The 19,756-nt window shown below is 49.5% G+C and overlaps 4 protein-coding genes across 4 annotated transcripts; 1 reads left to right on the plus strand and 3 right to left on the minus strand.

Annotated features, from left to right (window-relative positions):
* Nucleotides 1–216: 216 nt before the first annotated feature.
* Nucleotides 217–10,003, minus strand: ASPSYDRAFT_204074 (uncharacterized protein; the record flags this gene model as incomplete). Its single annotated transcript, XM_040843846.1, has 3 exons — nucleotides 217–1,786; nucleotides 1,848–9,595; nucleotides 9,669–10,003. 3 exons carry the CDS (start codon nucleotides 10,001–10,003, stop codon nucleotides 363–365), a joined length of 9,507 nt encoding a protein of 3,168 aa, XP_040701932.1. The 3' UTR covers nucleotides 217–362.
* A 1,890-nt stretch (nucleotides 10,004–11,893) lies between these two features.
* On the minus strand, nucleotides 11,894–13,092 carry ASPSYDRAFT_46128 (uncharacterized protein). The gene is made up of 2 exons (XM_040847162.1): nucleotides 12,350–13,092; nucleotides 11,894–12,274 (listed from the first exon to the last, which is right to left on the minus strand). Exons 1-2 carry the CDS (start codon nucleotides 13,016–13,018, stop codon nucleotides 12,212–12,214), a joined length of 732 nt encoding a protein of 243 aa, XP_040701933.1. The 5' UTR covers nucleotides 13,019–13,092; the 3' UTR covers nucleotides 11,894–12,211.
* A 347-nt stretch (nucleotides 13,093–13,439) lies between these two features.
* ASPSYDRAFT_153371 (SGNH/GDSL hydrolase family protein) lies at nucleotides 13,440–14,651 on the minus strand (the record flags this gene model as incomplete). The annotated part of the gene is made up of 3 exons (XM_040842276.1): nucleotides 13,440–13,670; nucleotides 13,765–14,397; nucleotides 14,454–14,651. The coding sequence occupies 3 exons, from the start codon at nucleotides 14,649–14,651 to the stop codon at nucleotides 13,440–13,442; spliced, it is 1,062 nt and encodes a 353-aa protein (XP_040701934.1).
* Nucleotides 14,652–16,931: 2,280 nt separating this feature from the next.
* Nucleotides 16,932–19,700, plus strand: ASPSYDRAFT_46131 (peroxisomal copper amine oxidase). The gene is made up of 3 exons (XM_040847163.1): nucleotides 16,932–17,577; nucleotides 17,631–18,881; nucleotides 18,941–19,700. The coding sequence occupies exons 1-3, from the start codon at nucleotides 17,124–17,126 to the stop codon at nucleotides 19,300–19,302; spliced, it is 2,067 nt and encodes a 688-aa protein (XP_040701935.1). The 5' UTR covers nucleotides 16,932–17,123; the 3' UTR covers nucleotides 19,303–19,700.
* The last annotated feature ends 56 nt before the right edge of the window (nucleotides 19,701–19,756 follow it).

A 19,756-nucleotide genomic window follows, 5' to 3' on the forward strand; every position in this document is an offset into this window, starting at 1 on the left:
ATGACCTCACTTTATAACTTAGTTAATGCAGCTGCCAATTATTAATCCCGACACTGCCGAGAGCTGGAATGCCCCACTGGACAGCCCGATTTGTGGCCTGAAGGACTGCAGAAGCTATCGTGTAATGCCTCTTGAGGTTTTTATAGGCTGTTTGATGCGCTTTTGGGGTGGATCATGGACAGAAGAGTTATTTCGATACAACCACATAATGAGGTTGGCCTTTTCAAATTTTCCTTTCTTTCTTTCTTTCTTTTTCTTTTTTTATTTCCACAAAACAAACCGCAACACTGATATTAAAATAAATAAAATAAAACAATGACGCAGATGCTACTCAAAACACTCTCCTGCCTCTAGAAACCTCATCACTCCGCATCAACATCGTCTTCCGGCACTTCATCGTCATCAACGTCCACCTGATCAATGTCCATCCCGTCATCACTTCTATAGTATTCCTCCTCCTCGTCTGCCGCACTGAAGCGGAGCGACTCCAGCCCAGGCGCGTTCACCCCGGCTGACCTGGGTGCTCTCGTCGAGAAGAAAGGATGGTCACTGCGTAGTGGCCAGTCTTGACAGATATACCCCATCGGAGTATCAGTGATATCCTGTCCCTGGCGACGGATTGCCAACCATTCTTGCAAAAAGCTCAGACGGTTCTTGGCGGCGGCCCAAAGACTTGACGATTCCTTCTCCTCAGTTGGGTCCCCTGAGAGCGAGTAAAGACGATTGAGTAAGCCTTCGTACTCTGAAAACGGGAAATAAAGCCTTCCAGCGAGGACGCCAAGCTCGAATGGAAGCCAGGACGGAGGTGCCCATCCGTCAGGGAGTTCTGGGAGGGAATAGTACAAAAGCGTATCAAAATGGAGCATCGACTTGGTCCATGGCGCTGCGTAGAGGATAAGGTGGGTGTTCAACGCAATGGAGGCGCGCATAACTGGAATCAGTATTTCGGCCTCCTCGGGAATAATCACCAGTGCGGTTTCTGTGACGCTGTTGTACAGTATCCAGCTGACAGGACGAGTATAAGTACCGTCCACGATGGACTTTTTGTGTTTGATCGTCTTGGTGAACTCCTCTGACACGTATATATGAGGTACTAATGAGGAACCATCGATCTTGTATTTCTCGCCAATATGCGTGGACTCCAACATTTCTGATGCCGTCAGTATCTTAGAAGATCCGAGGAGGTTCCCTTTAGCGAAGCTTAACACAGATTCATGCAGGCCTGGGAATTTGTGAGCCTTAGGGCGACGGGGACGTTGGATCTCTCTTTCCTCTTCAATCTCATAGGCCACCTCGCGTTCCTGTTCAACCTCTTCCAGAGCCGAACCAATGACTGACTGAAAAGCCTGGGACTCTTGTCGCCGCTGTTGAAGCGCCTTCATCAGCCGCTCTACTCGCCCGCCACAGGCGGCCAGGGCACTGGATTCCGGGGAAGAAGCGGTGACTTCATTATAAGTCGGCTCGTACAACTGCTCCAATGTTTGTTGTTCGGGCTGTTGTAAAACCTCGAGATAAGCCTTTCTATGGTCCGAATTCGAGAGAAATTTCCTGTGTGCTGCGGCAGCTCGCATTCGTTGGCAATAGTCCTTTCCCTGCGCAAAGTACAAAGGTTGCAACTCCTTGTTTGTCGCGCATGTTTGGTCGAGGAGCCACGCAACGACGTCCGAGGAATCCAGTTTGTCCCAGGAAGTTTTGTTGCACACGTCCAAAATACTTTGGTGTACTTCAGGGGGTGATATGAAAGTTACTGACTGTGTCGTTCCGAGCTGACGCAGTCTCATTGCGGCTATAGGTTCATTAGAATTCTGTAATATGAGACGCAATTCGGACACGATATAATAACTCACCTTGAACTGTATGATCCTTCGTCTGGCCCAGACCAAGAGTAAGAGCACCAACAGCCTCTGGAGGCAATTTAAGATCCGTTCCCCTTGTGTGACTCTCATCGATATACACTACACATCCGCGCATATCATCTGCAAACGGACTTGCGAAAAGTGGAACCTTTTTGAAGTTCCGATACATGACCCAGGGTTTATTGTCTTCATCAAAATAGACTGCCCCCTTGGCGGAAAAATCAGTTTGTATCCAAGCACGCGCAACTGCCATATTATTCATCTCCATGATGAAAGCACCGGCATCAATGAGAACACGAATATTTTGTTTGTGAAGGTAGTCCAACAGTTCTATTTCTGCCAAACGCTTTCCATTCACATTAGTTGCGACACGATACCGTCGATTCCTTGTCTGCAATAGGTACGTGAGTACTTCAGCATTCGTGTGAGACAAGCCCGGCAGATCGCACTGTTCAATGGTAAGTGGAAGCAGCGCGCGGTTATCGTTTGTGCCACTGAACCCTGTCGTGATCCCTGGGTGGATCCATTCGGCATTATTTTGGGCGTTCAAAAGTACATCCCAGCCAGAGGCCTGGAGTTTGGTTGCAAACTGCTTGGCGTGTAGAGGGAAGACGAAATTACCAAGGAAATGGTTGATGACAACGGGCGTGAAGCGTAAGTGTCGCCATATCTCTGCAACTAAGCCAGCATCATCCACAGTTATAGCGTTCCAATGTCGTAGACCTTCGGGCAATGTAGCTGAGTTTTGGATCCACCTATCGTATTCCGTGGCAGGATGATCCGACTTCAAAACCGCCTCCAAACTTATCTTCAGCTGCTTTTGGTTCAAACCTTCATAGTAGAATGCGAGACAGGTAAACAAAAGGGCCACATCAGGATGACCCCATTCAGCCTGATCTGATGGCACTCCCTTCGCATGGAATGGAACGGCAATGGGATCTCGACCATGGTGCAACCCATATTGAACGTTCCACCTCTTTTTCAAACACAAAACCAGTATCCCATGTACCAACAATCCTCGCAGTAAATACACAACCTTGCGCGCTTTGGGGGTGTCGGGGAAAAGGTTTGATATACGTTTAGTGACAGAATTCTCGACCTTCTCTTGGGTAATAAAGACTCTGATTGCCTCCTTGCCCTTCTCATTGCACTCCCCTAGTGGCAACAACGTTGTCCGTTTCTCGCAGATATCCTGGGCGATTTTGCGCACCAGAGCTTCTTCGACATCCTTTCGGAGTAAGTGGGTGACGGGAAATCCTGTGGGATTGCGCTCAAGTATATCAATACTCCTGGGGTATTCCCGAGCCAGGTCATTGAGGTGGTGCCCAACGAGACCAAGAACCGTCATCGCAACCTCCCACCTATCAGGATGCCCGTCAACTATATGCTGCGAGCCGCCAGGGTATATCAGCTGTGTCTTCACAGCTAATGTGAAGTCACATTCATCAAGCACATCGCGACTGATTTCGTCTAGCCATTTCTGAGTTTCGACCATTTGGACCGCCTCAGTCAGTTTCGAGTCAGCAAGCCGTTGCAGCCCACTAAGTTTGAATGACAGTATGTGCTCATGGATCCCCAGTATTACGCCTGCCGTATCCAATATGTCCGAATGTAGTTCACGATAATCTTCAATAAGGCATACGGGGGTCTGGGTTCGACGGGAGAATGGAATATGAATGAGCTCGCGTCCTAGGAGCCCTCCAAGTCGTGACTGTAAAATCAGTGCGGCCTGTGTTAACAGCGCCTTGGGTACTAGGAGCCTGTTAAGCATTTGTCCATTGGCCAAAACCGCTGCGACCATGGGCATGATTACGGAAGTTTTTCCTTGTCCCATGTTCATCTGGAGGACGGAATTTGAGCCAGACTTGGGGGAAATCATCTCAAAAGCGACGGTGACTTGATCTTGCCTTATTCGAATATTCGTATCAATCTCCAGTAATACCCAATCGGGGAAATCACTCGGGTCCCAGTTGACATGGCCGGGATCCATACGCTCTTGATGCAACTTCGTCTCATCCCCTTTCACAGTGGCTTCTCTCAACCTTAAAATCTTCTGCAACTCCGTTATTCCAAGAGCGTATGATATAAGCATTTGGCGCATTCCTGGGCCGAGATCATGTTGTGATATTGACCGCAACTGTTGCAGTATCGTGGTTGGGGTTAACCGGGGCCAAAGACCACCTTTCGACAACCATATAAACCTTGTATCATTCGCAGACAGAGATTTAACGATGAAGTGATGGTACATGTCAACCCTTTCGCGGGCAGCCTTAACGTCGCCATCAAGCTTGATACTTTCCTTAGTCGTGTTGAGTTGCGAAGTGTGACCGTGGTCTGGTTCTTGCTTGACCGACTTTAGTGCAGCTATACTTTGCTGTAAGTCTTGGGCATATCGGGTCCTCACTGAACAGTCAGACCGGCCAAACCTAGACACCATCCTTTCGAGCTCAACGATTTCGCGGGTTGGGGCTTGCGGCATGTCAGACTTAGAATCACTAGTAACAGGCAGCGTTCCAACATTCGGCGCAATGATACCCTCCTCGAGAATACCCGAGTATTTGGCGAATCCCAGTGCCTCCTTCCCTAATAGGTCCTCTCCTAACCGTGGATAGGAAAAATAATGTTTTGGTGGGGTACCTAGTATGTCTTTTTGGGAGCGATTCGAGTAAGCAGGCGGCACGGGCACGTCATTTGCGACTGCGTAATGCCGATCCAAAATTGTTTGAACCTTGGCCAGATGGCTCTGTAGCTGGGTATTCTGATACATACGTTGCCACTCTGGTAGCAGGGCTTTCATGGCCTCGTGAAGGTCCACATTAGTTGGCTTGAACCCTTCAACAGACGGTTCTGGACAAGGCCATTGCTTGACCAACAACTCTGCCAATGCCACTCCTTCTTTCTCGCAATTAACATCGTATCCGAATCTCGTGTTCTCATTGGGAACGCCACCTTTGCGCTTCTTCGGGACCTTCGACGGTCTTTGTGGCTGGTATGATATCCTAATGATAGATAGCAGGTTATCTCTGGTAGGCAACTCGCCTTCGCGGAAGCCCACAAAAGATGGATATTGCGGTAGCTCCAAAGTTTTAAGCTCGCGAATCAGGAAAAAGGATACAATGATCCGTAGAGCTGTCATATCAACCCGTTCTCCGAATGCTATTATGCCCAGCTGGAACATAAGGCTGTACACCTCCTCAATCTTCGACTCTCGACACAGATTAATCAAACCGCCCCATTCCCCAGCAAGGTCAGCATTCAAGAAGTTTCCGATATCGTGAAGAGCAGATTTGTTCATGTAGCCGCCAATTAATTCCCACTTTTCAAGTAGGCCGACAATATCACGCGTAGTGTGCATGGAAGCCGGTTGTTTTCGGAGCAGTGCCACAATTTCACGCAAGTTACGCACTTTCTCAGGCGCAGCCAAACCATCCCGCGAAACATATAGGGTATCCTTAGGCTGAACAAGCTTCTCGGATAAAACGTCAGAAGATTCGAATAGTGATCGTCGCCACTGTGCCCTTTCGCAGAGATGAACAGTATTTTTTGGTATCTCAGGCAGTGTGGAATGCAGAACATCTCCACTAAACTGACTCAATCTCCGAGACTTCTTGACAATGGCATCAACAGCAACTTGGAATCCGCCGTGCTGGATATTTGCTGTCAAATGGGAATCCCATGATACGATCTGCTGGCACCGCTTGTCCTTCGGGTAATAGTTTCTGAGTGGTGTAAGTTTAGCGATCGACACCAGAATGCTAAGCGGATCGGATCTAAGAGGTTGCCATGGTTGGCAGTATCCCGACTGTAAACAGGCAAGAGCTTCTTGAGTGCCGGTTCGGCCTGTCAGTGGATCTGGCAGTAAGTGAGATGTGAGCGCGTGTAAGTAAGCTTTTGAATACAGAAGTTGCGGGTCAGCCGGACACTCGAGACGCTGAAGCACAGTATTGATAGTGTATCTCATGTAATTGCCAGTGTGTTCAATGTCAAGGAGTACATGGCTGCGATGGCGCCGGTAGCGGGCTCTGCCGAGAGGGATGATTATGCTGCGCTGGGACCAATCATTGATATCCTTCAACACGAGCATACTTTGCAGGCCATAAAATGTTCCTGGGTCTTGATTGCGGTCAATAGTGGCTCCAAGCTGCTGGCATTTGAGCTGACCCCCTCTTGTAACAAAAAAAGTCAAATCCATTCGCTTCAGATCGACGGAGATGCCATTAGAGCCCTGCTGAATGGTAAGACGGGTCGGATGTTCGAAGTGAAGGAAAATTTGAGAGATTGTTTGTGCAAGTTGTGAGAACGGATCGATTAAGGTCAGCGCATATCGTTGTGCGTTCAATCGGCGGGCTTTTCGAGCTCGGATATCGATACTCCAGTTACCGTCCCTTCTTTTCCAAATACGTTGCTTAGGCCTGATTTCAATTGTTCCTGTACTCAGGTCGGCCCAGTGCATGCAATCAGAAATGAGAGAGTATGGAAGGTCAAACGCGGGGCCATCTCCAAAGACCTCCCGTGGTACGAGCTCCAACACCGTTCTAAATGCGCGAGCCTGTATAACCAGTCTCCCCGATCTATAACCCAAATGAATTTGGTGTTCATCTGCACGGTTCAGGAGGACATGGTCCATGCCCGGGAGGTTGGATGGGAGGGCAAACAGGCGCTGGTTGCCAAAAAGTTCCTTCAGGATATGTGAATCGCGGATATCTGCCGGAAGCTTCCCAATAGTCTTCCCATCAACAACAAAATGACCCTCGAGAAGATGAAAATATAGATTTTGTGGTCGATCCCCCCCTGATGAAATCGTCATTGACGTGGCCCAGTCTTCATGTGGGGAAGGTAGCAGCCTCCATGAGTTATAAGACCTCTCTTTGCCATCCGCTCCAGGCCAGGCAGCATCAATAGCGGCTCCGATGCTCATCGGGTATTTTATAGCGCCTGTGCGCAGCAGCGATGACATACGGGCCACCATCTTAATATCGCGAATAAGCATGTTGCGTGTTATGGTGCTGAATTTGCTCAAGTCTACAACCAAGCTCTCTTGCATGGCCAATGATGACTCGAAAAAACATTTCATGCTTTCCAGATCGAGGGCTGTCTGGCTAGTAAGCCATGGGAAGAAGGTTCTGCGACATAGAAGCGCTGAAAGAAAGCAGTATCTCGCAGCCCTATCTGACTGTGTCACATCCTCGGCTTGCCGTGTTTCACTTCGTAGCAGGGTGACCCAATTCAGAGTTATTTGCCGAACCCTTAAGACGAGCTTCTTTGAGTCAATACGAGACTCTAAATGGCCGATCAAAAACAGTCGAAGGGACAGTGTCAATAAAGTCTCCATGTAACTCGTCTCGCGCCAGTTCGTGGCTATCGATTCAACATGCCGACAAAGCTGTTCTGACAATCTTTTGCAAAATGCACGGTCCCTGAACATAATGTGGACGGCTCGCATGCTATCATGCTCTAGTCTCGGGCCTGCCTGTAATGCAAGGTGATGGAAAAGAACCATGGTATCTTGTAAGCTAAAGTTGATATTCGAGGACCCGAGTTCGGCCAAAATAGACAGCCATCGTCTGTTTCTTCCACCCATCAGACCTTGGTGGGCCATGTATTCATGAACAGTTAGCTCCGACGGGCACTGGTCGATACTTGCCACCACTTCGTAAGAGGAGGGCCCGTCTCCGTCAGCAGCAAATATAGTGGAAGAGTAGAGTGCTGAAAAAGGGAACCCCTTGGGAATGCTGAATGCAAAATGGTTGGCGAGAGTAAGCTGCACAGGGTAGTCGCTGAACCACAGACGACGCTCTGAATCGTAGTACGAGTATCTCAGGCCGTGCGGGAGCAAGACATCAGTGGCAGAAGCAGGAAGCCTGCGGTAGCTGTAATGTGTTCCGAGAAAGGATTTGGTGTGCGACGCCAGACAGAAGCTTGTAGAAGCTGGGCTACAATTGTAAGATTTGAGTTGAGAGTACTGAGCAAGCAACACTTCTGGTCTGTCCCTATTCGATGAATCGGGCCTAGGGCATAATGTGTTGACAATATCCCAGGTGGCCTGACGATACGCAGAAAAGGCCCGTGGTGTTCGTAGCTCGAAGACAACAGCCTTCTGCTGGACGAGTCTTTCGTGGCCGACTGGAAGGAAGTCCTCATGAACATGAACCTCAAGGCGCCGTCGAGACCGCATGTAGTAACAATGGTTACACCCGCGAATGTCATGGGTTCCATCGATGTTCCTCAGTAGCGTGCAAGACGTTAGTCTAAGCTTCTCAGTCAGACTATCAAATTCGTCATTGATCGACCGCAATTCACGTTTCTTCTTCTCATTCGAGTTCTGTGAGTCTCTTAGAATTCGTAGCTGCAGTGCTTGGAGATCGACGGCGTCGGCAGTTTCAAAATAAATCTCAGCGAAGCATCCTGGAGCTGGATTCGCGAAGATGGTCATTCTACCTCGCTTAGCCTGCGTACAGCGAGTGTGAATATGGGACTGTATAGTCTGCACACGCCTCATATGTTTCCAGCGTTCCAGTAGTAAGACGTCAAGGATTTCTGGTTCAAACCATGGATGATATTCCTTGAGCAGGGGGTAAGCTGCCAAAGCGCATCTGTCCATTTTCTCCCACATGGTGAATACGTTCAAAATGAACATGCTCATCTGCTCAGAATTGCTATCGTAATTGTCTCCAACTGTACTGATATAGTCCCTGATATTATTTGCGAGTTCGATACATTCAGTCTTGCAACCTTCGATCGTAGTTGGAATTTCAGAGGGCATCGACCCTATGACCGCCTCTCGGGCTGCAAGTGATGAATAGGTTTTGATCAGATCTGCGAACTGTTTGCTGGTATTTTTCATCGCAATTTCTCTGAGGTCATTTAGATCTATACCTTTTGCCGGCGCGGGTTCGAGTTGGCGGGGCCTTAGGATCTCCCTGAAGTACCCAATGCTATTCGGAAGGGTCAGCTTGGTATCATCCGGAGGAGCACATGAAGGCAACTTTGGGACCCGGCGTTGAAAGTCTTGTTTCCAGGCCTTCCATTCTCTCTCCTCTTCCATGGTGGCAAGATCAATCGATTTGGTGCAATAAGGTTCAATCACTCCGAGAACATGCTTATACAACTGAGCAGCTCGACGTGTACCGCTCAGACGCTTCTTTTCAGAGTCAAGCTTTGCGAGGCGCCGGCATAGTTTCACTTTCAATAGATGGTACTTTTCTGAGCTCAGCTCGCTCACACTGTCATTGAGCAAACTCGCCAAAAATAAGCACATGAGTGCCTTGTATTGTATGCGTCCTGCCGCGCTACCAAGATGTAGATATAGCAAGCGTTGGACACACACTCTTAGAACAAGCCAGAAAGGACTGCGGCGCCAGGGGTCCTTAGCCGTGTTCCAGCAAACATCGTCGTTGACACGCTTTCGCAATACTGGTAAACAAAGGCGTTCACCGTTTGTTTCCAGTAGAGTGATTAAAAACTGCGTAATGATAGATGGATCTGAAGTATCACGAGTCTCAGAGACCTCCACTCCAGCTTTCCGTACCTTGGTAGCAAACAAGTCCAAGTACTCGACGCTGGCTTTTTCTATGAAAGCTGCCAGGCTTTCTTGGAAAACGTGGTCCTCGAAGATGGCGGCAGGAATGGAAACCGCAACCCCGGGAAAATCCCATTGTAGAGCGCCTTTGGCGGCTAGGGTTTGCTCGGCAGAGGGGGAGGTCTCAAACGCTTCAAAAATAACATTATTTTTGTCGCCGCTTTGTACATCAGAAGTATTAGCCATCATGTACTGTCAGAGGAAATAGCAGGAAGTCCGCAAGAATAGCTCACCTCGCTCTGCGGATGAGAAGGCCTGCATTCTGCTCTCGGACGCGAAGGATTAGAGCGTTCTCTGGGGAAAGCTTTTTGAACACTCTGATGAGCACTGATTTGTTGCATATTCCATCCTCGTTTGAAAGAGATGATGCTTTCAGTGTGTTTTCGATCATCTGCCAAGTGGATAACAGATCGTCTTCAGACTTGGCTTTCATAGTCGTCACTGCAGCCATCAAACGGCAGATTAACTCCCTCTCGACGGCATCGCTTTGTGCGTCTGCCTTACCAGGGAGCTCAGGAGGGAGCACGACATGATTAAAAATAGAAAGCAGGGTGCTTCGCGTAGCCATGACGAGCAGGTTTGACCGTGGTTTGAATCACCCAGCGGATAGAAACGAGCCAGGACGGCGAAGAAAGAGCAGTATGTGTGATACAGAAAGGTAAAACCGGAAAATATGCGAAACAATTGAGGAGAGGTCGGAGATGGTAGGAATGAATTCCAGGACGAGGTGGAAAGGTGAGGTTGTGTTGCGGGAAGGAGGATGAGAACAAACGAAAGAAATGTCTCAGGCAGAGAGCCCACAAGGGAAACACATGAATCACTGAGAGCTCACTGAAAAAGAGTCTTATTTATTGAAAAGACTCGGCAACCAAGTCACGCTTAACAGGCAGTTCACATTTTGAAATAGGCTGCGAATTCTGTGATGCGAATGCGGCACAATTGCGGCACAATCTGTTGGATAGAAGGGAGGTCAGGCTTTTCCACAAGACATTCTTTACATCCAGGTATTTCGTTTGAAGCAGTGACAGTGATCTAGTAGATGATCTCAGTTTGGTATTTAGACCCTCTCTGGGTGTTATTTATACTGCTCGATATCTAATGGGCTATTGTGAGCTGTACCATAAGTTACACTCACTTCGTAAAAACCAAACTAGACGATTGGCTGCTTAAGCCCTGAAGGACTAATTAATCTAAAAACTATATAGACCATTTAATAACACACAAATCTTTCTCTGTGTGAAGACACATGTTGGTATATCCTCTCAGTTGACGTCCGATATGCCAACTTTCCTCAGAACCACCAAACAGAATCGCAAGCTATAGTCCATTTTGAATTTACTTTCATTAAACGGTAGGAATTGAAAGTCCCCCATAAAAATAGTTACAATTTTATCTCAGCGAACCACTTGTTACGGCCTTGGAGGTTATGACTGCAAATGCGCTACGGTGGGTGCATGCAGGTGAACTCGCAGAAGAGAGGAATATCTTCAATATGAATTTGTTGCTCAGAATATATATGGAGTAGATGGATCTTCATAATTTAACAAAAGTACACCTGTAAAAGCAACAAATATATGGCGGTTGATACAGCCGGAGGTCGATAAGACATGTTAACAACGTGACGTTTGCAAGAAGGTCGAAGAGCAAAGCGCCCAGTATGTACTATGAACAACTTACCATATTTTACCTTCAAGCCATCTTGGAGTCCCGACGACGGGAGCGGCGAGAAATACCAGTACTAGTAGTAGTAGTTACCTCGTGGTATCTCGTAGTAAGAAACTGAAGGATTGTAGATAAGCGCCTAAGGAGACCTATGATACAAGCGGCAAGTGTAGTAATACGCAAAATATTAACAGGGAACTCCATCAGGAGAATAATAAGGCTTCCCATCAGGGGGTAAATTGGGCTTGTAACGAAACATGGAAGTATTCGAGATGAACCATCATTCTCGATGAAAATTAGCACTACCAGGGCATTGAGGAACGGGCAGTGCAATATCAGTTGAAGAGAGAAACCCCCTTGTGACCCCTGATTCCAAGGTGACTTCAGAAGTTCCCTCCGCTTGACTCGGCTGCCTTCCTATGGCGCCCTTGTGGGCGAGCAAGGCTCTTTACAAACCACCCAGTTTAGGTTGCAAGGTGGGAAGGTCAACACAGCCTCATCTGTCTCATGAAAGACGAATTTCCTGCAAAAAGGATGCCATCAATGAGATTACTAGAAGATGACTCGGGTGGCCTTTTGGAGATGGCCTCGGTGAGACCGGTGCCGCTAGCCGTCATGGAACACCAAGTGGAACGCGGAGAACGCACTAAGAAGGTTGGAAGGCGGCAGGGAAAGCAAATAATAAGATTGGAGACAGTGATTGCTAGGGGTAAGGTATGTCACCCCGCCCCGCTTCGCACGCACCATTTGCTCGCAGGCGGTTGGTTCCGTCACCCGTGCACAGCCCTGCCATCAACGCTTGCGGGTTTCGACCTGTCTGATGTCTTCTCCGAGGGAGCAGAAATTCTCATGTGCGTTTGACAGTCCTTAATTTCGGTCATGAAGCAACAATTGATAATAAATACATGGGTTCAATGTCAGAAGATCATACAAAGGCCGAATCAGAGTATAGTACAAAGTCCCGAAGCCGTCACTGCCTCACTCGAAGCGAGAACTCCGCATGGTGCCAGTGGGCAGTGCACCAGCCCATTCCTGGATGATGGAAACAACCTCCCAAGCATTCAGTTTCCAATGCCCGTGGCACCTGCATACTTAGGTATACACCAAAATGGTGTCACTGATCCACCAGGCCGTCGCCAGCAGCCTGCTGTCCAACAATTACTACCGCAACTGCCATCTAACCAGCCAAACAAAACCCCTGTCAGAAACACTGTCTCTAAGCGTAGATGGAACAGATCAGGTCTGAACTCACTAGAGCTAAGTCCACCCCTCTCGCAACTCTGACCCTCCACATAGGCCGAAACCGAAACGGCGGTTTCTGGCCCTGCGCCAACTCCCCCGGATCCGTGACTCGGTCAATATTCGCAACGCACTGGCCATCTACAACGGCGACCTGGGCAAAGTTATCCACGTCTATCGAGTAAATCTCCATGGTTGTTTCAGCGTCGATGCTGGACGGCCGCGTCAGGGTATCTGATAGCGGCTTCTTGTTCTTGTGTTTCTGCGTGGGTCTTCTCGCATTTAGCGGCACGCATGAATTGCGGAACCGAAGCACAGCCCTAGGCGCTTGCACTGCGACGCGGCATTTCGCAGATAGTAGGGTTTCGCTGGTTGCTGCGCCGCCGGGAAGCTTGAGCTCGAGCGTCGACGAGTCATACCACCGACTCCGTAGTTCGAATAGAGGGAGACCCGATGCATCGTGGAAGATACGGCGCTGTGCAAGACCCCATGGATGGCCGTTAACTGTAAAGAGGGTTGCTCCGTTCTCGTGGGCGACGGTGTAGTCGAGCGGATGCCATGGCTCGGGACTGTTGCGCACTGTGATGATCGTCTCTGGCTCGGCTGTCGCGATGGTCTCATTCCGGATTGCTAAAGGCCATCGTGGTTGTGCTGGAGGCGGTTGCTGGAAGGGGAGCGCCATGCATGACTTGTTAATGTTGACATTGGGTTTACTGCAATGTGTTGGGGATATGGAAAAGACAAGGCATATATAACTCTCCTTTTTTTCCACGACAGGGCTCATACTACGATAGTGCTTTGCGTTGCAGTGGAGATGCGCGGCGTCGCGCTAGAAACACCGTAGAGAGGACCCCAGGCTGACGCTGGGTCTGCCTTGTTGGCGATGTTGGGGGGGATGGCCTATTGATTGGGCCGGCCCGCTCCTTCGCCCCCAAAGCGTCCACGCTTCAGGGGATCCCTACAGTGAAGCAAATAAGGCTGGGTGAATGATCCAATCCTCAAGGTGGGCTTGAAAATTAGTATTTATCATTTATTGTGCTGCGGATATATTCATGGATCTTCCAACTTTACGGGATTATGACCTGGCCTCGGCTGATATCGCCCTACCAGTACGCTGCCCAGCGGCTGTTGTTGCCTGAAACGAGATTCACAAATTCTCTCCCGATAACCTTGTCAACCTGCTCAGAAGGATGTAACTCATCAAACCAAAGGAAGGCCTCCTCGTTCGGAAGTCGCTCACAGTCCCCAGTGGTCTCATCGCAATGCTTGACGTATCCGGTGACATTGCTCGGCGAAGCCAGATACTCGGTTGGGTTATGCCAAATATCGGAGATCTACACTGTCAGCAAATCACTAAAATCTTGAAACTAACCAAGGCCATGGGAATTGGGGTAGAAGGAAAAGGAAGCAAACAAAAAAAAGACATACCAAGCCATACATATCCATCACCGCAAGCTGCGCCCCTGGGTACCGATTTGCAATTTTCGACTCATACGCCGTCTTGTAATGGAACACGTCGTTGACTGTAACCACAGTCTCCCACATCCTATAGCTAATCTCCGTGATGTTGGCCCCTTTATCAGGGTATCCGCTTGTTGAATTCAGCCCACCGTTCTCAGGAGTCGCATACTGTGGAGCCAGCTGCAACGGCGCCAGGTTCATGATTACAAAGTATCGGCCCCCGTTGGCGTAGACCGCATCCAGGGCCTCATAGACACACTCGATAAAATCGGGAATAACGGCCCCTTTGACCTGAGAGTCCGTGAGAAAGGCATTGTTACCCACGTCATTCGTTCCAATCCACATAGCATAGACGGTCTCATTCGGTTCGACTTTGATAAAGTCATCCCCATTTGGCTCGGTATATTCGCTATCCGCAATATACGCGGGAATCTCATATTCCATGACCGAAGGAAAGGGGGCATCGATGGCGTCGAATGTCCGCGGTGAAATCTCGTTCGAGCACACAGCCCCTGATACGGCATAATTGAAACGTGTCAGATTCGCAATTTGCGACGCAAAGTGTCCCCAGGTATACCCTCCAGACGCCGAGTCATTGCTCTTCGAGATTGTTAGCTCTCTCGTGGAACTCAGCCGGTGGTGACGGCGTGACTTACAACGGGCTGTTTCCAACCAACTGGTGGTGCCGTCCCGTTGTTACTGGCGAAATATCCAAGCCGGGAATCGTCGGTGTAGCTATTTCCAAACGTTATGAGGCCTTTCCACTCGCTTGGGCCCCAATGGTGGGCATGCTGCGCATGTGCTGCGCTCAGGGCGAGAGGCAAGGCTGCCAGAATCCTCGGAAGCGCAACCATCCTAGTGATCAATCCTTCAATTTTTTGGCATGGCAAGAAAAATAAGTTATAGCCAGGCGATTGTTCACCGGATTTATTTAAGTTTCCGCACTCGCTTTGGTGACGAACTGACGATTGATCTGCCACGGTGCAAGTTCCGGGTGGTCGATCCCGTGCCGGAAAGAGAGGGCGCGCGAAATCGGCGGAGCAGATGCAGGGGTTCTCTCCTCTCTAATTTGTTGGAGCATCATCGCAACGGACACGCGCTCATAAATGGTTCTCGCGAATTCCCGGCTTTATTTGCTGCTCATGCTAGTGCTCGGTGGAATTCCTGATTGGCCCACTCAAATCGGATCTGCCAAATCAAGGTCGTCATAGACTCCTGAGCTCTCATCCGCTTTTCCCAAAAGTTCATCCAGGGGTGTATCCGTGGTGGTTCCTTGCGTCAGGGTCGAGTGTTGAATTAGGATTTGCAGTTTTCTGGTGAGCGAGATCGATCTGAGTGGAACCGGCTCTTCAGTCACGCTCTTTTCCAAAAGCATCACAACGGGCGGGGATTGTTTTGAAAGTGCCTGCTTCTGTACCTCCCTCTCTACTCGGCTTCAAACTCCTTCATTGTCAGCTACGCCTCCTCTGCAATCCTCCTGGCATGCTCTGGTTCATCGGCTATTTTTGAAGTCTCTCCAAGTCTTGCATCTTAGGTTAGAGATTTCCTGCTCACTTTTCTACGTCAGGAGCACCAGTCAGGCGTCCTCATTTATGCTCTTCGCCTCATTCATAGATTTTCGCATTTGAAACTCGCTCTACGCTCTCGCTCCAGGAGTCCGCGTTCGTCCGCGCGAATATGCGCCCACGGCGTCTCAAACTGTATCTTGCCAGATTACCCTAGTGCGCTAGGTCCTTGCATGCAAATCCAAGTACCGGGTGCCAGAATTGGCCCAGTTGGGCGTCGAGTAAAGGATCGAGTGCTGAGGCAGCAGAGGCTAGTTTCGTTACTGCTTCGGGGAAGTCGACATTGCCTGCGCGAATGTTCTCCGCGCAGGGCTTCCAGGTGAGTTACTGGATCGTAATCGCATCCTTCGGTGCAGGTGGACGCCGGAACGCGGAGTTGGTTCGTTTGCAGGCTGTCCGTTCTTCAAAATAGAACGTAACACATAGCACTAACTGCTCACCTACCTGCTGCCCTGGGCCGGTTTTGCTTCTCCCACAACCACCCCAGGTTTCGGTGGCTTTTTTTTAACGCGAACAAACAACAAGTACCTGGCACCTAGAGTTCAGTGCCGATGGGGCTTGGGGTAGTAACAGTAACAATAAGGGAAAAATGATGGTCAATGTGGGCACCGATTTCGCAAATAGCGCAGTCCTGCGCGCAACTACACAGGGTGAACAGCGGAATTGCGGTTATATCCTCCAGCATGGATTGTGGGCCCTTAGTCCTCAAAGACTCCAATACTCAAGGATCCAATCGCATTTCAACGTCGTCGTACAAGGGAGTTGTTCTTGCTGATCACTGCCGGTGTATAGTCCCACAGTCCGCCACAAGACGTCTTCCTTCAATTCCAATGGACATCATTCCGAATCGTTCAAATGAGAGCTCGTTTTCAATCGCTCGACTAGTATAGAAGGTCTATCACACCTCTCGACCGATATCAGACTGATTAGTAAGTGTATACCCGCGTGGTGCTCTCGGTCGAAGGGTGAATTGGCATCACATCAGTGCTCCTCTTCCGACGCGAGGGAGAAGGACCATGCGGTGTGATTTAACTTGCCGACATCTTCTCTTTGATCGATGTCTTATTTAACATAAAAATTATCAAGGCGGGATAGGGGAAACAGAAAAACCCCGAAACACATTGCCACATTTCGATCGCCTGCGAGCGCTAGAAATGATGATTTATGAACTAGTAGGATCTCTCATATCTATGCGGGATCGGATATCTTGTAGCTTGTAAGCTTAGGTCGGCAATGCCGCTGGACGACCTAGGATGCGGGCATGATCATGGGGGCGTGCACGAGCAAAAGAGAATCCGGGGTAGTGGGAGAGCGGCGCAAGGCCAACCACTCTTGGACAGAGAATCCGTCTCGTGAATCAGTAAAATTCGTAAGCAGATGCGGAAGCTGTCTGGGTGGAAGCCAAGACAGTCAAGTTGGAGCTGGTGCGAGTGCTTTCGACTGCTGTTTAGGGAACGACAACACGAGGTGACACGCTAATCCCGGTTTGGTCAAGAAATCCGAGTATCTTATCGGACTCTTTTCTTATCGGTTGTTGCACAGGAAGCTCAGGATGCAGCGGTTTCCAACTTATAAACCACCCCTCTTCCCCTCGTTGAAGGTCTTTGTTTCATTTAGGATCATACAGTCTTCGCTCTCTTCTGTTCTCTTCTGAAATTGTGGTGTTGACGTGACTTTTATCAATAACTTCCCTTCATTCTCCACCTCCTCTAACTTACTCCTACTTCCCCGCTCTTATATATACAACGCTCATATACGACAATGGTCCTCGACCGCCTTCAGCAACTGACCATGCAGGTCAGCGCCTCGGCGCCTCCTCCTCATCCTCTGGATCCTCTTACCACTACTGAAATTGATACCGCTGTTGGTATCATCCGCAAAGAACATGGCAAACTCAATTTTAACGGGGTTACGCTCTACGAACCCCGCAAGGACCAAATGATGGCCTGGCTGGCCAACCCCGATGGTACCACTCGTCCTACTCGTGCTGCCGACATTGTTGCCATTGCTCCAGGTGGGAAAATCTACGATGGTATCGTCGACCTTGATGCAAAGAAGATCATTCAATGGAAGCACACGCCTGGCGTGCAGCCTCTGATCACCATGGAGGATTTGCAGGAGGTAGAGCACATTGTTCGCAAGGACCCTAAGGTCATTGAGCAGTGTGGAATCCTTGGTATTCCTCCACAGGATATGGATAAGGTTTACTGTGATCGTAAGTTGGGTCTCAAATGTATTTATATTTTACATGTCTAACGAAAGCCATAGCTTGGACAATCGGGTACGATGAGCGCTTCGGCACGGATATCCGCCTGCAACAAGCTCTTATGTACTACCGACCTCATGTTGACGACTCCCAATATACCTATCCCTTAGATTTCTGCCCTATCTACAATGCAGAGACTAAGCAGATCATCCACATCGATATTCCGCCTGTGCGACGCCCACTTAACAAGGCTCCTCCCAACAACTACCACGTAGAGTCTGTTGAGAAAGAAGGCGGATACAGGACGGACCTGAAACCAATCCACATCACACAGCCGGAAGGTGTCTCTTTCAATGTGAATGGACGCAGTATCGATTGGCAAAACTGGAACATCCACGTTGGCTTCAACTACCGCGAGGGTCTCGTCCTTAACAACATCACCTACAACGACAAGGGCAACGTCCGCCCCGTTTTCTACCGACTGTCGCTAGCCGAGATGGTTGTCCCATACGGCAACCCTGAACACCCCCACCAGCGAAAGCATGCTTTTGACTTGGGAGAGTACGGTGGCGGCTACATGACTAACAGCTTGTCTCTCGGCTGCGACTGCAAGGGCGCAATCCACTACATGGATGCAGCATTTGTCAACCGTGCCGGTGCCAGCACAATTGTGAAGAACGCCATCTGCATCCATGAAGAAGATGCTGGTATCCTCTACAAGCATACCGATTTCCGCGACGAGTCCATGATTGTCACTCGTGGCCGTAAATTGATTCTCTCTCACATCTTTACCGCTGCGAACTATGAATACTGCGTCTACTGGATCTTCCACCAGGACGGCACTGTCCAGCTGGACATTAAGCTGACCGGTATCCTGAATACCTACGCCATGAACCCCGGCGAGGACACCCACGGCTGGGGCACCGAAGTCTACCCAGGCGTCAATGCCCACAACCACCAACACCTGTTCTGTCTCCGTGTCGACGCCAACGTAGACGGCCCACATAATACTGTCTTCCAAGTCGACGCCACTCGAGGACCAGGTGAAGTCGGCAGCGCAGAAAACAAATATGGAAATGCTTTCTATGCTAAGAAGACGAAATTCACCACCCCTCTCGAGGCAATGTCTGACTACGACGGATCCACCAGCCGAACGTGGGAAATCGCAAACACGAACAAGCTGAACCCGTACAGCAAGAAACCTGTCTCGTACAAGCTTGTCAGCCGTGAAGTTCCAGGTCTTCTTCCCAAGGAGGGTGGACTCGTCTGGAAGCGAGCCGGTTTTGCTAGACACGCCGTGCACGTTACGAAGTGTAAGTTTCACGGCGTCCCATTAAAAAACAAAACCCCATAACTAATCACTGCCAAACAGACTCGGACGACCAAGTCCACCCAGCAGGCCGCCACGTACCCCAGACTTCCGGAGAACCCTCCCAAGGTCTCCCACAATGGATCGAACAGGCCGGTCCCAACAGCTCAATAGACAACACTGATGTCGTCCTCTGGCACACTTTTGGCCTAACTCACTTCCCCACTCCCGAAGATTATCCCATCATGCCCGCGGAGCCCATGACTGTCCTCCTGCGACCAAGGAACTTCTTCACACGCAATCCGGTCCTCGATGTCCCACCTAGCTATGCGCGTACGCCATCGCAGGTTGCCGCTGGCGCTGCCGCTTGTGGGTGCAGTAATAGTAAGAAGAACTCGCCGGATGGGTCGAGCGTGTTGGTTTGAGGGGCCGTTGTTAAAGTATGATACTGACTAATGATTGGTGTTTCTCTGTCCGTAATGTTGCATGGCATTTTCTTGTACATAGGAGCTTTGGGTTCAATTTTTCTCCTGTTTATTTCCTTTCCCTCAGATTGTCGACGCAGTATAGTTGAGACTGAATCTCTGTTATGGACTGTTGTTGATATTCATTGCCAAGTAGTATGGTCAACCGTTGTCCGTCGATGCGTACGTTGTAGATGAACAGCCGCTAGGGTACCTAGTTACGAGAAGGACCTCATTGTGAGAAAAACATGGCATAATAATGCATCCAGGGGAGCATCAAGCAACTGCAAATGAACAAGGGGTGTGGAAGTCGCGATTAAATGGTGTACAGTGGAATTCAAAGACCTAGAGAATGGTGGGAAAAAGGCCTTGACAGGACAGCCGTCAGTCGTCAGGTGCTCAAGTCTTGTCCACC

Source organism: Aspergillus sydowii (genome assembly GCF_001890705.1).
Source record: "Aspergillus sydowii CBS 593.65 unplaced genomic scaffold ASPSYscaffold_6, whole genome shotgun sequence".
NCBI classification, from domain to species: domain Eukaryota; kingdom Fungi; phylum Ascomycota; class Eurotiomycetes; order Eurotiales; family Aspergillaceae; genus Aspergillus; species Aspergillus sydowii.

Bases quoted from the DNA above. Each gene is read 5' to 3' on its own strand.
- ASPSYDRAFT_46131 (XM_040847163.1), top strand. From the start codon at position 17,124: ATGGTCCTCGACCGCCTTCAGCAACTGACCATGCAGGTCAGCGCCTCG. The intron at 17,578-17,630 runs GTAAGTTGGGTC...CGAAAGCCATAG, and splicing joins GGATAAGGTTTACTGTGATC to CTTGGACAATCGGGTACGAT. The intron at 18,882-18,940 runs GTAAGTTTCACG...ACTGCCAAACAG, and splicing joins CGCCGTGCACGTTACGAAGT to ACTCGGACGACCAAGTCCAC.
- ASPSYDRAFT_46128 (XM_040847162.1), bottom strand. From the start codon at position 13,018: ATGGCGCTCCCCTTCCAGCAACCGCCTCCAGCACAACCACGATGGCCT. The intron at 12,275-12,349 runs GTGAGTTCAGAC...TTGGCTGGTTAG, and splicing joins GAGGGGTGGACTTAGCTCTA to ATGGCAGTTGCGGTAGTAAT.